Source organism: Uloborus diversus, chromosome 8, assembly GCF_026930045.1.
Source record: "Uloborus diversus isolate 005 chromosome 8, Udiv.v.3.1, whole genome shotgun sequence".
Lineage (NCBI taxonomy): Eukaryota > Metazoa > Arthropoda > Arachnida > Araneae > Uloboridae > Uloborus > Uloborus diversus.
In genome coordinates, this window is record NC_072738.1 from 55,682,495 (window position 1) to 55,702,179 (window position 19,685).

Genomic DNA, 19,685 nt, shown 5'->3' on the forward strand with positions numbered 1-19,685 from the left:
CATATGCAGCATCTTTAAAACATAAGTACAAGTGTTTGCGTTTTACTTTCTAAAAATATAAGACTTTTGAACAGAGGCGTAGCTAGACCTGACTTTCGGGGGGGGGGGGGGGGCTCTTTTATATATATATATATATATATACATATATATATATGTGTGTGTGTGTAAATTTTTTTAGTATTAAGAAAAATAAGAGGGAGGTGAATCTTACATACTTTGGAATGGGGTGCCCCAATTCCGATACTTGTGTCAAACAAAACAACAGCAAAGAATTTTTTATTTTTTTAATGTTATGGAAAATTCAACTTTTTTTTCTTTTCCCTCCATTTAATTTAAAGTGAAATTTTCTAGCAATGGTCTTGTCAAAACCAGTCTATCCAAATCAAAGGGAAATCAAATATCTGATGAGCATGCTCCGTTCATTTCAGTGTGATTGCTTAATTTAGAGGCTAACACACATCTATAAAAGCTGGCATCCCTGAAAGCTAATAGATACTTCCATTTCCGCCTGTAAACTGGATGTTTGACTTTCAATCTCATCGGTGGTCAGACTACAAAGATATTATATTTATAAAGATATATCTATAAAAATATTTATTTTTAATTTTATTAGCTGCTTTAGAATTTACATAAATATCTATTTGAGAGAGCAACAGCAATTTTCGGGTATTATAAACAGAAGTCTTTTTTATTTTCTACTTTTTAATCCGAACCAAGATAATAGAAATAATCTAGATTCATCTCGTTTTTAAACATTTTATTCATGTAATGCTATGCAGTTTTTCTTTTGAATTAAAATAAAATTATCTTCAGAAGGGTCCGATGGGTCTAACACTGCTTTGCAGACTATACTTCTTTTTCTTTAGACGATGTTAACTTTCTCTTTTTAGAGCAATCCTTTTCGTCATTTTAATTTTTTCCTTTGAGTTGAAAAAAGCTTGTTATCGGTCTTGTTTGTTTCATTATGCAACAGCTTTCACTTAGAATGTACTACTTTAAACAGGCTGTACGTTTCCAAAAGAATACACAGTAAATACTGGCTGAAGAATCAATGTGATTGCAATATATTCTCTGGTCAGCAAAGGTAGTTTTGACTATGACCTATGACACACACGAGACCAGACCAACAAAAACCTCTATCGTCTCGAATTCCGGTTATGCTATCATTTTCGGATTCGAAGCCCAATGATCTTCAAAGCAGCAAACAAAAACATTTTCTTCAACTCAGAAACAGAGGAATTGTCTTCAAGAGCTGAGGAGGCAGTAAATGCGTTCCACGAATAGGCTTTCCAGGAAGATTAAACAAAGGACAGTCGTTTCGTGCACTTTCTTGGAGGAAGAGTTAAGGGGTGAAATTCACAGGTTTGGCATGTTAAGATGAACATTAAAGTTCATGGTTAAAGGTCATTCAAGTTAAAAGCCATTTCGCTCTGTTATCTGGATTAGTACTGTTCTTAGGTTGCTCTCTTCCTTAAAATTGTGATTCCTTAGAAAACCGAAATGATAGGAGTGAAAAGAAAGTATAAGTTTTTTTCAAGTGATGAAAATAGGAAAATCGTAGACTACTGGCCAAGTTAGATTTGCTGCAATTGCTAACCTCAAGAGGATAAATAATGAATCCAAAAAAAAAAAATCAGGGACCAAAAAGCAATAAAAAAATTTTCTTGAAAAAGATATGCTTAAAGTTTCTTTTACTGTCAAAATGATTCCTTAAACTCTCAATAAAGCACTTAATAATGTAATAATAGAATAAATACCTAACAAAACTAATAAAGAGGAATTTAAATCAAGAGCCCATATTGTCTTTAGTATCGATTTCAAATTTTCACCATCATATTTCAAATTTCTATAAAAAGTTTCTTAAAGCCTCCGTAATTCAAAACCTCTTTATCTCGATTTTATTTTTAAATGTGAAATTCGAAATATACAGATTCGACTGTATGCAATATTCCCACTGCGCGGCTCATGAAATTAAACATATTTAACAATTTGCAGAATCTATGACAAAGAAAGGCTGCCTATACGTGGATTTAACAAACAATCTCATTTCTAAAGCGAAGTGTCAAATTTCACTCAATTATCAAAATATTGTCGCAGCAGAGGGAGGCGTCTTTATACTTGAGGGTCACTCATGGAGCTGATTTTCAATGGCATTGGTGGGGGGGGGGGGAGCGAAGTGAATTTTTGACCTTTGTTACACAGAAAAAAGTCGTAGTGATTTTTCTTCTTTTTTTTCTTTCTTTTCCCTCTTCTTTTTCTCTTTTTTTTTGAGACTAACCTTTTTTTTTTGGGGGGGGGGTTGTCCCCAAACCCCCCCTTAGCTACGCCCCTGCTTTTGAAATTTGGCTACTCTCGGAGCCGTCTGGGAGGGGGAGGGAGCCACCAAATAAGAGGCACTGCAAGGCGTCCCTTGTTTCGTGTGAATCATAGATGCAATCATAGACACACAAAATAGAGAATAACTGCAATGATTCTCTATTTTTTCCTAGTGCACGAAAAAGTACTGATACTGATTCATAACATTTTTATTTTTTTAATGTTAATAAAAATTTTAAAAGTATTTTTTTTCTGAAAGAGCATGCTTAAAAACATAGGATTTGTCCATTTTTTTTAACTAATTTGTTCAAGTTTAATATTTAAAAAAAAAATACTTAAATTGGAGCGCTTTCACTGTTTACGGCTTCTGCCGATGACATCACAAATAATGAAATGCCATTCAGTGTTGCCATTCACAGTGCAAACTATTTAATTCGAATCTTTACTCGTGTGTATTGACAACGATATGATTGATAGCAAGCGTAGAGCGCAATATTTAACTTGCTTCTTCATTATCATAACGTGGAAACGTAGTAGAAAGATGCGGCAAAGTGCATCATTTGTGACATGATCAAGACCACGCCTTTTTTTTTGAAAATTTGGACATTTTAAAAAATTAATAAGAAAAAAACTGTTGGGAAAATGAAATTATTTTCTGGGTCCATGTTCCTTTTTTTTTTGCTCATTCTATCCATTTCAATGACTAAAAGTAGTACTTTTGACTTTTGAAGGAAACCACCCCATTTCTGCAAAAAGAAGAAAAACAGGAAAAAGCAGTGCTTTTTATTAGTTTGGAATTATTTTCAATCTTTTTTATTTATTTATTTATTTTTTGCATTTTGAAGAGGAAGGGTTTTTTTTTTTTTTTTTGCATTTTTGATTTATTTATTATTAGTATAATTTTTTAATGTTTTATCTCGCTTTCTACTGAAATGCATTTCTTCTGACTAATTCTGATTTTATTTAATGATTTACTTTAGCACATTTTGCATACATTTTTCTCTAAATTAAAGTTACGAAATTTGGTACAAAATTTGTTAGGATCATTCGAATGTAACAGCCTTTTTTTCCCTTTTAATTTAATTTTGTTCTGTTCTTTTTAAGAAAAATTTTCACAGAAATGCTCTATTTTGGAAATAAAAAAACTTGTACACTTTATACTTTGCATCAGTTAAAATAAATTTTAAAGTAAAAAACCAGACTTTTGACTAAAAGTAAACAAAACAGTATTTGTGTTATACCTCCAAAAAGAATGCGAAACGGTATTGTGTTGGATTGAAATGTAAAGAGATAGACAGAGACACTACCGTATATACTCACCTATAAGCCGACCCCCCTTCTTTTAGGATTAAATTGAAAACCCGCATATTAGTATATAGTCCCTACTTTTGAAAAAAGAAAAACGCAGCAATTTGCAGCTAATTTTGAATCAAACGTTATAAAAAGGAGGGAAATGAACAGTAATAAACATTTTTATGAAAAAAAATGTCCGATTTTTATTCTTCTGCACCAAAAGGGTTCACTTTGTGATCACGCTTTTTGTAAAGGGTTCGATTTCGCTGTTACGATTTTTTTACTTGTTGCTTTTATTTTGATTTTATATCAATAAAATTTTATGCTGCAGCCATATTAACTTATTTTTAAAAAATGAGCTTTAATTCACAACTATCAGGAAAATTCGCGAATACGGCGATCCCCGCACTTTTCGTGTAGTCGATCGCTTACTGTAATTATTCATTCTTTATTTCACAGTCAGACTATGTAAAATCATAGCAGAATGTTTAAGTATTTAATTCTTTAGCACCTGCTTAGAAGGGATGGACTAATACTAAAATGTTCACCTTTTCAAGTGTTTTATTCAAAAAAAAATTTTGGCAAAATTTTCGGAAATTCTGCCCTGTGTATAAGTTGACCCCCTAACTTCAAAAATTATTTTCACTTCCTTTTACAAAAAAGGAAGTATTGTATTCGCAAAAAAAAAAAAAAAAAAAAAAAAAAAAATCACTCAAAAATCGGCCTAAATTTCCATTTTGCTCACCCCTGAATGAATGTTGAGTTTTTTTTTCAACCCGACCACACGTGGATAAGCCAAGTGCCCAAGAACGTATAGACCCCTGAAATATCCATTTTGACAATCCCCGAGTTAATTACAACAAGTTTTCTCGGGATGTCTATGTGTGCATATGCATGTTGCATAACTCAAGAATGGTATGTCCTAGAAAGTTGAAATATGGTACGTAGAATCCTAGTGGGGTCTAGTTGTGCACCTCCCCTTTTGGTTGCAATTGGGTGTTTCTAAAGGGGACTTTTGCCCCTTTTTGGGGGGAAATCATTGTTAATTTCAATGCAAACTAAAGTGGTCGCCAAGTTTTGTCGCCAACTTGAAGACAAATTTGGCGATTTTTTTTAAAAAAATTTATTATTATTTTTTAAAATCTGGTTTCAATTTGGCCGCTGTTGGTGATATTAGAGAGTTAACTATTGAATCATATTAAGATTGCCAATAATGGGGAAATAACATTAAGTTGGTGTAAAAAGAACTCATGTGATGCACACATCAGCTCTTTGGAACAAATTTCTCGACTTATACGCGAGTATATTCGGTAAACACAATTGGCTAAATTGCAATTGCAAGTTATACATTTAAATATTGATACTGAGTAATTATAATTAGTTATTTTTCTATTATTCATAATAACACACATCCAATCTTTCACAGAAATAACTCATGAATAAAGCTCTAGACTAGAAATTCTGAATAGTAGCCACTGGCTACCTGAGTCACAGAAAATGGTAGCCACTTTTGACTTTTGGTTGCCATTTAAAAAAAAAAAAACTAAAGGGAGTTTGTTCCATATTACGTTGCCAGTGGAATCGACTCATGCGCTGTACTTTTCAGAATTGGAAGTGTGTTGTCGTAGCAAAACTTTTCAAAATAAAGTAACACATTAGCACCACTTTTGACAACTAAGACTTGAATTTTTGGTAGCCATTTTCATTGAAATAGTCGCCTCTTGACAACTGGTGACCCCAAATCTGTAGCTTTACTCATGAAGTACTCAAAATAAAAATATTTAAAAGTCATACAAGCAAATCAGATATCTAAGGCCATATTGTTTAATTGAAGATCAGTGTGCAAAAAAAAGTAGGATTTCACAATTCTAAACAAGTAATGTATAACAAGTAATATACAATCATATTTTAAATTAAAACATAGGAGAAAAAATGAGTTAATGTTTTCTTACTAAATCTTTTATCTCTTGCAAAAGGATCACATTCACCTTCAGTTGGCAATAAATTATCACAAGACTAAAATAAAAAATAAAATATATTGTTCAAGAGAAAATTATTTTTAAAAATTATACAATGTTTTGCAGTGTAAAAATATTTTATGGAATGGTCCAAGTCAAAGCATTTTCAGTTGCTGTAAATTAGAATTGTTTTTTTTCAACAAACAAGAGACTTGGGATACAAGCAGTTACGCAATAACAATAAATTGGAAAATCAATAAATACCTGCGTGAAATAGTAACGGTAGGAAGCACAACATTGAAAAAGCACAAATGTTAGTTCAGTTAAACTCACTAATGAGGTGCGGAAAAGGACAGCAAGGGACTTGTACTTTGAAAAACTTGCTCCACATCCCCTATTTAAGCCACAATATTGCTCTCTTTCCCAAAAATGACTCCCCCCAAGACAGGGTTTGCCGATATATATCAGTCAATATCAAGGGCGCCCATATAGGGGGGCAAGTGGGGGCTGAAATCGGTTTCTATGGAAAAATATCCTGCTAAACCATGGTGAAAATATCTGAGTCCCCCTTAAAATTTTGCATATTTGCGCCCTTGGTTGATATATATCAATCAATATATTTCATGATATATATCATGAAAATATCATGATATTTTCGATATTTATTTTTTCAACCACAGTATTTTCAATATAAAAATTATATAATCATGGTAATATTGTTCATTTATTTTTGAAAAAATAACCAAAAAGTTATGTACTGTATTTTATGTATTAATACATCATTAATATAACAAAGTAATATAGCATTCCTTTTTTATTTTGTATTTATAAAATTATTAGTAATGTAACTATTTTAATTCCGATTAAAAGCGCCTAGTTTAATATTAAACGTTGGTCAGAAATATAGAAAATGTCCTATGTCTGTGCACCAACTGATACATATTTTTTGTTCTCAATCATAGTATAGCTGTGTAAAATTAGTTAACAGAAGAAAAATGAGTAAAACAGCTAATGCTAAATTAATTCCATTAAAATTGATTAAAATGTCAAATGAAATGTTAGATATTGGGGCAACAAATATTGACAGCTCAACTTTTTGCTACTGAAGTGAAGTGAAGCGCTACATGTTGTCATTGCGGCAAGTTGCTCGCGCCTCGCACTTCTACGAATCATGTGTAGATAATCCTTGGAATTTCTTTACCATTTTCTTTTCCCTTCTTGTATTGTCCAAAAATGTTTGAATAAATGTGTTACTTTTGTGTAACTTCGTTTTCTTCATGAACATAACACGCCAACCTGCCGTAATATAAATAATAAAAACCTTAATTTTGTCTACATAATGTAATAACAATATAAGAAAATAAAGAGTGGTTTGAAGATGCATTTGCTATTTTGAAGACTTGAGTTTGGGCTGATTGAAAATATCGGATATTATTACAAAATATTCAATATATATCAAATTATCGGAAATTTTCGAACCCTGCCCCAAAATCAGAAGCTGGATCTGCCCTTGATTTGCACTTTGGTTTTGGAAACAGATTGAAGTTTTATAATACATATAAACAAGGAAGTTTTGTCCAGAACTAAACGAGCCTTCTTTCCTGTATACCAATATCGGCTTTCTATTATCTGATTATCAAAATGAGCTAAAATCTCAAATTATTTCAATTGTAACTTTTTAACATTTCAACCAGGTTTCTAGAAATAAAATATGCCTTTCACATCTGAAGAAATAGGTGCATAAAAAATGAATGAACGAACAAATTAAGTAGTAGCACCTTTTGAACAGAGCAGTTAATATACTTTTTTCTATTTAAAAAAAACCTCTAATCGCTTTCAAAAAGAAAAAAAAAATGAATGAAAAAATTAAACTCATTAAAATAAATAAATTATGCCAAAAAAAAAAAACTTTATTTTTCCTTTGTTGCAAAAAAATACTTTAAAAAAATGAATAAATGAGGTAGTGAGAAGCAAAGGGATGCAAGTGGCAAAATTAAAAATTTGGAGGTAACCAGTACAAATGGTAGGTGAACTTCTCCTCTGTCTTGGGGCAAGAGATTGTACTAGTAGCCCTGGTAGGTGCTTGATGTAAATTTGTCTTTAAATTCAGGAATTAAATTGCTTCTTAGTTTTGCCGTAGGCACTAATGTTAAAGGATTTAAACTGCTCAAAATTGAATGGAAAACTTTTTCCTACAAAGTTTGTTTGAAGCAAATTCGCCTCTAAAAGTTCGGAATTTATATTTGCCTTGAATTTTCCCATAGATGCTAATGTTAAGTTTTTTTGAACTAAAAAAAATTGAATGGAAAATTGTTTAAATCAAAAAATGAAATATGGGAGTGAGGTGCCCTTGCTGAGATCTTTAATCCAAAAACCAAAAAAAAAAAAATGTTTGAATCGGACAATTCACTGGAAAATTATTACAGGGGCAGACAGACAAGACATTACCCTACTTAAAAAAGCTTCGGTACTTGAACTAGTGTAAACCATTTTCGCAAAACCAAAATTATCACCAAATGAGCAATAAATTATCTTCAAGTGTAGATAATTGGAGAGATTTTTTATCTTAGCTTTCTTTTGGGGACAATTTTGGTTTTGGACAATTAAATGTTAAAATTATAGCCAGAACAAGTACTTTGGACTTATCAGAAACTAAGGACTCCTGCACAGATTTAGGCTTGTTTTTATGATTTTACTTTTTTTTTTCTGTTTTAAACAGAACTGTATTATTTTCCTACTTTAAATTTGACAGCAGAAAGCTCACATGGAAAGCTAAAGAACTATTTTTAATTCATAGTCTGCAGAGCCAGACCTCCTCAAAAATCTGGGACAGATGTCACATCATTCCACTGTTTTTGCTACCAGGGTATCAAAACCAAAGGGTCTAAGTTTTTCTTGAAGATTCATTTTAAGTGTTGGTTCAAATAAGATTCAGATTATTTTCAACGGATAAATAAAATATTTCTTACTCTAGTTTTTGGTACAGGTTGAGATGAACTATCCAAATCACCCATCAAATATTCGGAGACTCTGGAAAAAGAAAAAGGCACTGAATGAAAGTGAAATTAGACAAGGAGATCAAACAAATTTTAAAACCAAAAACAACATCGGAAACACATTTCTTTGCTTTCTTTCTTCTTTTTTTTTGGTTTGTTGCTAAAATGACAACAACATGACATTTATTCAGCTAAACTCATGCCTATAAAGAAAATCAATATCTCACAGATACAATTTTAAATGTTGAATTGAAAATTGATTTTTCTTAAAAATGCTCACAACTAGGACCTTCATAGTTTCGCACCGTAGGTAGAATGTCTTCTAAACTTGTATTTTTCACGAGCTCTTCAATGAAAAGTTTAATATTTAGATTTTTTTCATAAAATTTGCTGATGTTTTATATCATAATCCTGGATATTTTAAAAATTTTAAAAGAAGGAAATTATGAATAATAAACACAAAATTGGTGATTACCATACATTTTGTATTAGTTAAAATATCAATGATGTATCATCATTTAGATTAGAGAATAAATAAAAGCTGTTAAAACAATTTAGTGTCGTTAAGCTTAAACAACAATCGCTCACTCACAACAACCTAATGTAGTTGTGCAAGTCAAGATTTATACTTACACCATATTTTAAAATTTACTTTATTACCAATCAAATAAACCTTAAGTGTTATAAATCGTGATTAGACTGTTACCAATATTTATAAGAAGTAATTTAAAAGTAATAAGTACACACGAACAAGTACTGCAAACAGCAATCAGCAGAATCATATAAGAAATAAATTACACTTTTAAAAGCTTTACCTGCACAGACAACTTTGGAATAATACCGTCATTAAATTCAACGTCATATATTTTACTAAATCTCGCTCAATTGTAAAATATTTTCAACTTTCGAGTGACAACACCAGTTCTGTCAAAGTAGGATTGTATGCCAGAAAATGAGCAAACGCAGTTTCGAACGATATTTAGAGAACATTGTAAAACTAAAGCATGTTTTTATGAATAAAAATATTTAATCTTCTTGAAGATGCAACTCTTGACACTGTTAACTATTGATGAGACTTTGATTCGATGATTTTATAATTTCAAACGAAAATCAAAACATCATTAACGGAACAAAACAAAAGCATTCTTCGAATTTCTAGTAAAACGTGACCATCGATGAACCATTCATAAATTTATATCGAGAAGCATCTTTGTTAGAACCTGATTGGTTACCAGCCGAAGACTGTTTACATGTTACTTCATTTCAAGTCAGATACATTATATGTCAACTGAGCAGAAAGTTAAGTGGAGAGCTAACAAATTTGCATGATCAAATTTCTTTTTGGATTTTAAATCATGAAGAGAAGAATAGAAAGTCAAAGCTTTGAAAAAAAAGAGGGTTTTTCCCCAAAGAAATTGAAATCAAGAATTTTATTTAATGCTTACAAAATTTATGATTTTTAAAGTCTTCTTCAGCTGTAGGCGTGAACGAAAGGTACACTCACAATCACCTGAAATTTTAAACAAGTATTTGCAATTTTCATAAACTATAGGACGTGTTGTAATCTCTGTCTAATGGTTGGTAAAAGAGGTAAAACAAAGACCCACCCATTTATGTAGAATGTAACCTGTCCCTGTCATGAGACACATCTCTACTGCCAGGGCAGTGCAAAATTGAAAAGTTTTACCTCTTTGGCTAATTTCGTAAATCAGCATAATGTGGCATATTCAAGCTCTAGAACAACGAATACGATGAAAAAATCTTTTCAATTGATGACTTGATTTGAATCAAGGGAAGCTTGGATATAGACCTTTACTTCCATGGAAAGGAAAAACGCACATCAGGGACGCCTCGAACTTAAATTTCGGGTAGGCGGAAATTCTTAATTTGCCGAATGCACATACATATATATCTAATGGGACATCAGATAAAACCACAAACCTTGCAGAATAGGAACTTTTGGGAGGTCCCGGTCAGTGACCTCTTCAGACGTGGCTTCAAGGGAGGGGCAGGGGGGGGGGCAATTGCCCCCCTGTCGGAAACGTCTTGCCCCCCCGTCTGGGAAAATTTTGTATTTCGTCGGGGAATCTGTTTGCTTTGGCGTTTATCGTAAATGAAAAATGTTTTCCTCGGATATGAACTCGAAAAACATTAGTAGAAAAAAGTAGAAGTATCTTAAATATTAAAAAAAAGGAAACAAAAAATCAATTCCCTTCGGGGCCACCCACCTTGACACCTGCAATTTAGCCCGTGTCCATAAGTCCCCTTTTAACGTCGCCCAGATGGTGATAAAATAAGGGACAGCTATTGCTACGGGGGAAATGGTGTGTCTTTCATCCTTGAAATTTCTATTTATCGATGAGCTGGTTTCGACACCTCAGGGTGTCGACGACTAATAAAAGAGTACAATCTCCCCTTGACTATCCACGTCCCTGCCGAATGTAGTGGTGATTTCCGGTCAGATCTAAGGCGTCGTCATCTGGTTATCGGGTTACGAGACAAATACGTACCGAATGACAACAGCCAGGACGACACGGGGGGGGGGGGGGGGGGGGGGGGGGGGGGGGGGGGGGGTCATCGGAGAAAAAACATGCTTCGGAGATTTTTCCTTTTCTATTACATTTGTTAAACAGCACTTCAGCCAGTGCAGACACACTATTGATGCGTTTTAAAATACTTCTCTGGGTAAATAACTGCAATATTATCTTTCATTTTCACTCTGTAGTTACAAGTAAGTTATTACTATAGTTATTTAAAATTTATCTGATTATTGTTGGATTATTTTACAACAAAACATATCGATGAGTAAACGATCCTTTTACCTCATACAAGGAAGCGTACTAAAGTAGATTTAATTTTTTAGTGTAATGATGTTTTGTCGGCAAATGCTAAACGCAAGAAAAAAATTCTTTTGACTAATGTAATAAAAGCAAATACATGTCTAACATTTTAAATACATGTTTCTCAAAAACTTATATTGATCTTGTTTGTAGGCTGCATACTGGGGGATCTGGGGATCATACTAGGGGGCTGCATACTAGGAGGCATAATAGTTTTGCTGGGAATGAAGAAGAAATGAGAATGATTTAGTAAACATCGGGTTTGGCACAACTAAACAATCATTGGATTATTAAGCGTCGGGTTGGTATTGCATCAGGTTTGGGTTCTTTTTGAGAAAAATGTCTGGAGGAAGGGGAGGGGCGAACCTTTTGGAAAAAGCCAAATTAAATAAATAAATAAATCATGTGCTAAAGGCAATTAAAAATATATTTTGCTTCCAATTTTCATTTTTTCAGATGTTATCATGTAGTCGAAACTCATGTTTCTAACTTAAAGTAAAGCCTGCAATAAGCTGCGCTTAGTCCATACACAGGGCCGATCCTAGCAGGTGTGCAGAGTGTGCACCGCACACGGGCGGCCAAAGCAAATGGCGGCCGCAGCCCGCATCATATAGTTCTTTTAATCAAGCAAAATTCCTCAAGAACTTCTCACAATATAACATAATAAGTTAAATAAATGTGTTGAATTTTAAATGTTCAATCATTAAAATAAGTGCCAATTTTCCAACAGCATAGCATATTAAGAAAAATGGAATGTAGAGCACATTGTGTTGCTCCATTATCCATTAATATCAACTTTTTACACACATGCTTCATTTGGTTGCAAAATTTGTGACAGAACTGATAATCAGGCACGGATACAGGGGAGGGCTAATGACGAAAATCCCCCCTCCTCCCCCGAAGCATGAAAGGGTCCTTCTAAAGGCCACTAACGCTTCACCCAGCCTCCCAAGTTTATATTGACCCTAAACAATGAAGATATATTTTGTGTAAAAAAAACTATGCTGATAGGATACTCTCGCAAGTATTTCAAACAACAAATTCTGTGTTCAGTAGTCGTGGAATGCTTGGAGTGTGGAGAGAACGAATGAACTGCCTGGTTTCAGATCAGGTAAGGAGGACAAGGCCTTTGCCCCGGGTTACAAATTTTAAGTGTGGCTCTGAAATGAAGATCCAAAAGGATGCCTTGACGAGACTAAAGAAGGCTTCAAACTGCGTTTTTAGGACTTTAATTTCGGAAAATTTCGCTGGTTGAACCACCGATTTTAAGGAATCAATTAAGTCTCTTATTCACATTTTCTTCCTTAATGTAATCAAACATAGCCTAAAAATGATGGCTCCAAAGTGTCTTTTCTGGAGACAGCCCTCCCTAACATCATCAAAAAATTGCTCAATGGCATTTTTCAAATTTCTTTTTCGAAATGTTTGCGGTAGAGGGCCCTGAAATCCATTCCCTAACATTACTATCCAAGATAGTCTGAAATAGCGCCTCTAGATAGGTCCCCAATCCCACCCCCTCTCACTTAACGTATTCAAAAACAAACTAAAATTGCGTTTTTCAATAATCAGTTTCGAAGAACTTAGGGGGAAATACCCCGGATCCCCTTTTTCTCCAACTATAGCTCAAAATTTCGTTTTTAGACGATTTCGTGGAGCCACCAAATCCTTCTTGCCTAAACTAGCCTGAAAATGACATCAGTTGCAAAACACAATTCTTGAGGGCACACTGAATCACCGCCCGTTCTTCGTCCCACGTTATCAAACAATGCCTAAAATATGATTTTGGGACTTCCATTTCTAAAAAATTCCGGATGACTTATGTAAATTTTCACGGCGCTAGGGCATCCGGCATCCCTCATCAATCTCCGAGGTGAGATGGAGAAAAGTCTTTAGTTGTATTTTTCTGATATTAATATCGAAAAATATTCAGAAAGATCCGCTGAAGCTTCCCGGTTTCCTTAACGTCACTAAAGATTGCACAAGTTGAAGTTGAAGTTGAAGTTGAATAAGAGTCTTCAGACTCCAGGTTGATGAGAGGACTGCGTGAAAAACGCCTTGCCTCTGCTAGTTAAATTGAGCGAAAATTGAATAGAGGAGATTGACCAATCATGGGAGGATCTTAATATTTCTTCTTTACAAGGACTGGGATATTAAAAAAGGAGTGCTATCGATTCTTAGTGAATAGTGGCTTGAGGAAATTGAACGTCAAATTGTAAGGATTCTTATTAATATATAGGTTGATACAAAGCTTGAATTGAAAAAGTTACACAATATGATATAAAAGGAAAGATCAAATATGTATGCAAATAAGGAATGATTGTGGGAATTTAGGAAATTAGCATAAACCTAAGAGACATGAAGAACGAAACCCAATCGAGATATAAAAGCAAGGAGAGATGTACAGAATATAAACAGGGCGAAAAGCCAAAAGGGATTACGGTTCTAGAAAAAACGAGGAGAGAACCGAACAATAATCTGGAGAGAAAGCGAGAAGGGGAGAGGCTAAAAAATCGTCAGAGCAATAAACAAGGTGTTTAGGGATAAGTTGGATGAGCAGATTTCTTTGATTATTATAACGATCACAAATGTTTAATCTGTGCCAGATAGTTTCGGGAGTATCACAGGAATTACAATTTGGGGATATTTCAAATTTTAGTTTAAAGAGTTTGTCTTTCAAGAGGAAACTGTCAAGGACTAGTCGATTTAAAAAGATTTCTTGTTTTCTGTTTTTAATCCAATGGATGCTTGATTTATCAGGGATAGTTCTTAGTTTGAATTTGTTGTAATATTTTGAGTTCATCCATCTTTCCTTTAGTTCATTTTTATGAGCTGATTCGATGTGGTTTTTACAGTCTTTCCAGGTTGTTAGCGAAAGTATTGGAGTATTATGGCCCATGACGGCTTCTCTAGCTAATTTGTCGGCTAATTCATTTAAATAAATTCCTGTGTGGCTAGGGACCCAGGTTACAATAATTTTTTTGTTGTTGCTGGCTTCTTGTAAGATATTTCTTGTGGCTACAATGAGTTTTTCTTCTTTTTTCTTTTTGTTCTTTAATGCTTCTATTGAACTTAAGCTGTCAGTAATGATAATGGTGGGGTTTGATTTGTCGATGAGAAATTTAGCGGTATAATAGATGGCGATCATTTCCGCTGTAAACACTGAGCAAATGTCTAGAAGTTTTATCTTCCTATTAACTTTATTACTGTTTACAATGCCAAAACCCACTTTGTCTTCTATTTTTGAGCCGTCTGTTGCCCAGATATCAAAGTTGCTGTGTTGTTCAGCATATTCTGTAAAAGATTGTTTAATTTCTTCTATGCAGGTTGCCTTTTGAAAATGTTCGGATTTTGTGATAAACTCTAGGTTATTTTCTTTCCATGGTGGTATATTAAGATTTCCCAGCAAGTTGTCTTGATTACTGACGTAATTTGATTTATAATTTTTTATGATACTGAGTGCTTTGACTTCTATGTCGCTCTTGGTTTTTAATTTTATATTGGTTTGAAAGTTGCTTCGACGATCACTTTTGTAATTTTGTTTTAGATTATATTTGACAATGTTCCAGGTCATTCTGTCTTCATACGAGCCAAGGTGTGTGAGATGTCGTAATACATCGTTTGGGGTAAAAGAGTTGACTTTTAGGCAGCATCTAAGTGCCTTGTTTTCAATAGTGGAGAATCTGTTTTTGTTTCTTTTCGTGTCTTTTGTCCTGCATATGTTGGCGTAATCAATTTGTGGGATAATGGTTTGTTTAACTATTGAGATAAGGTTATTGTTATTCATTCCGGTACTTTGTGTGCTGAGAATTTTAAGAACATTGATTGTTTTGATGATTTTTCTTTCGATTGTATCTGTGTGAGTTTTCCATTTGAGATTGTTATTTATCCATAATCCAAGGATTCTGTGGTTATTATTCCATGGTATGATAGTATTGTACATTTTCACGTCGAAATTATTTTTTGATCTAGTTGCTGAAAGATTGAGGAGACAACATTTGGCAGGGGTAAACTCGAGTTTGTTTTTTGTTGCCCACTCTGTAAGTTGGTGTACTGTTCTATTAAGGGCTATCTTTGCTTCATCTTCTTTTTTGTGTTTGATTATGCAGGTGATATCGTCGGCATAAGCGTAGATGGAGCATTCTTTGTTTTGAATGTGATGTAAGTCGATTAAAAAACAGTTAAAGAGAAAAGCTGATAAAATTGAGCCTTGAGGCAAACCATACGCGAGGGATAAAGATTGCACAAAATTGTGCTTTTAGAGCCCCAAAATCCTTCCTTCACAAAAATAACCTAAAACTGATTTTAATTCCGAAAAATATTTCAGTTCGAAATATTTCCCGGTTCCCCTATCGTGTCCAAAGCTAGCCAAAAATGTGTTTTGGAAACAATAGTGCCGATAAATTATCAGAGGAAAGATGGCAGGCCCCCTAGCGTCACCAAACACAGCCTAAATTTGAGTTTTGAACTTTTCGAAAACTTTCGATAGGAGACGACCGAATCTTCCTCTATCCAGCAATTTCAACAAAGATACCCGAAATTGCGTTAAAACTACTGTTTCAGAAAATTTTCGGGAAGAGCGCCGATCCTTCCTAAACTAAGGCCACAAAAAATAGCTGCGATTTGACATCAATTTTGAAAGAATTTCAGGAAAGAACTCCAACATTACTTTCCCCTCAAGTCTCGAAAAATTTCCTAAAATTTCAATTTTTGACGTCAATATTGAAAATTTCTCCATGGACCTTGAATGTTCCCCACTCTTTTGTCCTTGCAACCAAACACGACCAAAGATTAATTACAGCTATTTTTCATACGCCAATTTCGTATATTTTCTGGGGGCGATCTCTCCCCCCCCCCCCCCCCCTTCCTCTGATGTCACCAAAGACAGACTATAAAATGCTTTTTTACGACTAGTAAATTTCGGTACCTATTACTTTCTTCAAAGATATAAATTGTACCTAAGGGGTTTCTAATTTTTTACATAATTCATCCTGTTCTTTTTTTTTTATATATAATTAGAACTTGATACAGAAATTTGAAGAAAGATTTATATGGTCGTTTAGTATTAGTCAAAACATGCAAATTGCTCTTCAGGGGCGGCACATTAGGTCTTTGCACACGGGCGGCCGACACCCTAGGATCGGCCCTGAGCTGTAATTATTTGATTGGACCAGGTCTAATTCAAAAGTCAACATTGCTCCTTCGAAATCGATCAAACCAACTTACAAACTGGTACCAGGCTCAGTCTTGTTTAAGTTTTTTTTTTGCAAGTTATGTTCTATTTTTTTTTTTTTTTTAAATATGCTTTTTTTCAAGTGCTAAAATAGTGTAAAAGAAGCAGTGCTGCGGAGTCGGAGTCGGACTGATTTTGGAGAGAAGGAGTCTGAATCGGAATTTGTTGGTTAATAATGACAAGAGTCAGAGTTGGAGTCATTTTCCCCCAATGGCCGTAACACTGCCAGTGATTGCTGGGTTGGAGTGAGAGTTGGAATCGAACTGACATTAGGGTAAAAGAGTCGGAGTTGAGTGCTCTAAAGTTTTTGAAGTTGGAGTCGACCATTTTCCCTCCGACTCCGTAGATCTGCAAAAAAGCTCCATGTATGGAAATTTTGGGGTAAGACTTAGAATTTACACTTTTTCCTCTTGGTCTGGAAAGTGAGTGCAAACTTAAAATTTGAAAGTATGACAGATTTCAACTGACATGATCAATAAAAAGTTTGAAACTAATGGTTATGCATTTTCGAATTATGAAAAGTGCTTCAAAAAATTTTAAAAATAAAAAAAAGGTAGGTATATAGTAAATTTAAAAAAAAAGAAAAAAACCTTACACAAGATAAAATTGGTGCAATTAATGTTAATCACTTTGATACTTAATAAATTTGTTTATTGCGTAATATCGTCGGCACCATGCTGAACTAACGAATCTGAAAATTGGCTCTTTTCAGGAGAGCCAAAACAAAATTTTGTCCATTAGACGCGTTTAGTTATTTTCAATGTATTAATTTTTATAGATAACTTTAAGTGTAAAATTTATTGTTCGAAGTAGTAATAGCCTTTTTTCAGTACTGCGGCAAACCATTGAATTTAAAAAACGAGATTCGCGATTTTTCACCTTCGTTTGTTTATTAAGTTTAGCATGGTACTGACCATACTATTAAGTTTCGTTTCTTTTTTTTTTTTAAATTAATTTTTTTTTTTTTTTGATTGCACAACACACACACATTACTTTCGTTTTGTGCATTCAAAACTTAGAACCAAGTCTGAGAAGTTGGAGTCGGACTGATTTTGAGGTCAAGAAGTCGGAGTCAGGAGTCGAAAGTTTAAAACTTCAAGAGTCGGGGTCGATCATTTTCAATTAAAATCTGCAACCCTGCCAGTTCTTGTGGAATCGGAGTCGAAGGCTTTAAAATTCCCGAAGTTGGAGTCGGTCATTCTTCTTCCGACTCCTCAGTCTTGCTTAGAACTACTGGTGTGACTATTCATTTGTATAATTTCAATCTCGCTCACTACATTTTAATTTTAATTTTCTATTTCAAACATGCTTCGGCGGCCCACACATTTTCTTCCAAATAATCTGTGATTTGCAGGATGATATTTTTAAAAATCTAGGAATGAAATATGTTGGCGGGTCCCTATGAAACTATCATGAATATTTATACGATCAAAAGAAAGAAAGAAAGGAAAAATCATGGATTTATTTTTATACTATTTAATTGCAAAATCCAATGCGGCCCGCCGGTTCCATCCACCACCAGCTAGGCCTAATCGATGTAGACCTTTTATTACCATAGAAAATAATTAAAATCCGTAAAAATTTGCACCTTTTCTAATTTTTTTAGCGCAAAATTTTTATCCGTTTCCAGTTCCTATTTGTTATCAAATAAAATACTTGTAATTGGTTTTAGCAAGCAAGGCTCTTCAAAAGATATTCATTTTTTTCTCTTGATTCTGCTTTTGCAATAACAAAACTTAGTAGTTGTGATTGTATTCCCTTTTTCGTGCATTCCCAAGTTATCTCGGAAAAATAAAATAATGAAAGAAAATATAAATAAATTTAATTTTATACATGTTCTCACTCGCGAGGTTCATCTTAATATAAAGCTAGGCATCGGGCTCAAGTTTCTTTTGAATTTTTTAACTTAATATTAGTTACTGTTCTTCTGCTTACTTAAGATGTGGATTTCTCTGCTCCCTAATAAATATGTTGATGAGCTAGTGGATGAGCACCGCTATACTCTTGAGCCCTAGAGTTTCCATCCCGTAAATTTGTGTGTTTATAAGGTTTGATTACGGAAGAAGGAGGGGGGAGGAACACTGAATATCTTAATTGGTCATTAACCTCATCACCCTAACGTTACAATACATGACCTACAATTTGGAACTTTTTCGGTTGTGCACCTCGACTCTCACTCCCTACAAAATACCATTACAGATCGACTAAAATCTCGTTTATTGGACTTCAATTTCTTAAAATTATTTGGAGGTGAGCATCCAACCCTTGTCTGCATGAAACCACTGAAGATCATCTAAAATTGCGTTTTCAGAGCTACAATTTCGAAAATTTTCCGGGGGAGGACCCCCGGACCCCCCTCATTTCTGTAAGAGCAACATTACATTCACAACTACATTAATGTTGTTAAGTTTCTTTCTCTGCATAAACTCTGTAGAGTACACATTTTTAATGATTTTACATCATATTCAGATTTTTCGTCAAATTCTGCTTCTTACACTGTTCTAGTTTATTGATCTCGCGATATGAACCTGCTCACAAAAGCCTAGTTTCATGTTTTTAATTTTAAATTTAATTTTATTTTTCTAATTATTTTATTTTATCTTTATTAAAGTTTTTATTGTTTGCTTTTAGTTTTTATGGGGAATTCGTGTTGTTAGACGCCAAAGCAGAGTTCAAGGGTAACTGATGGGACAAAAAGATCTGGTTTGTTTTCAATATTTTCAAATTTAAACTAAAACATATTTGATAAAACATCTAATTAATCATCAAATATTAATGATTATCAGAGAGAATTAATCTTATTTCTCAGTAGGAAACGGAAAGTACAATCCAATAAATACACAACGATAGAGTCATTATCATTTATTCCTTCACTCTCTGTTAGCATTCTATATTGATATTTGGTAATTTGATTGGCGCGATATGGGACCAAAAACTAAAAAACTCCTGAGATTATGATAAGATAACAAAGTATTGAATGTGTAATTGAGAACTCTGTAGCACATATTTTTTCCCGTTCCCGTACTGCACAGATGTCTTTAAGTGATCTAAG

At 33.8% G+C, this 19,685-nt stretch overlaps 1 protein-coding gene across 3 annotated transcripts in view; it reads right to left on the minus strand.

The window, feature by feature from the left end:
• The window catches only part of LOC129228048 (rho GTPase-activating protein 45-like), a 190,887-nt gene that overhangs the window by 41,589 nt on the left and 129,613 nt on the right, over nucleotides 1-19,685 (minus strand). For all 3 annotated transcript variants that reach the window (XM_054862681.1, XM_054862682.1, XM_054862683.1), the window contains 2 exons: nucleotides 8,537-8,597; nucleotides 5,562-5,625 (listed from right to left, as the gene is read on the minus strand). In XM_054862681.1, the coding sequence (XP_054718656.1) occupies nucleotides 5,562-5,625; nucleotides 8,537-8,597 (125 nt within the window). The remainder of the gene's footprint in view (nucleotides 1-5,561; nucleotides 5,626-8,536; nucleotides 8,598-19,685) is intronic.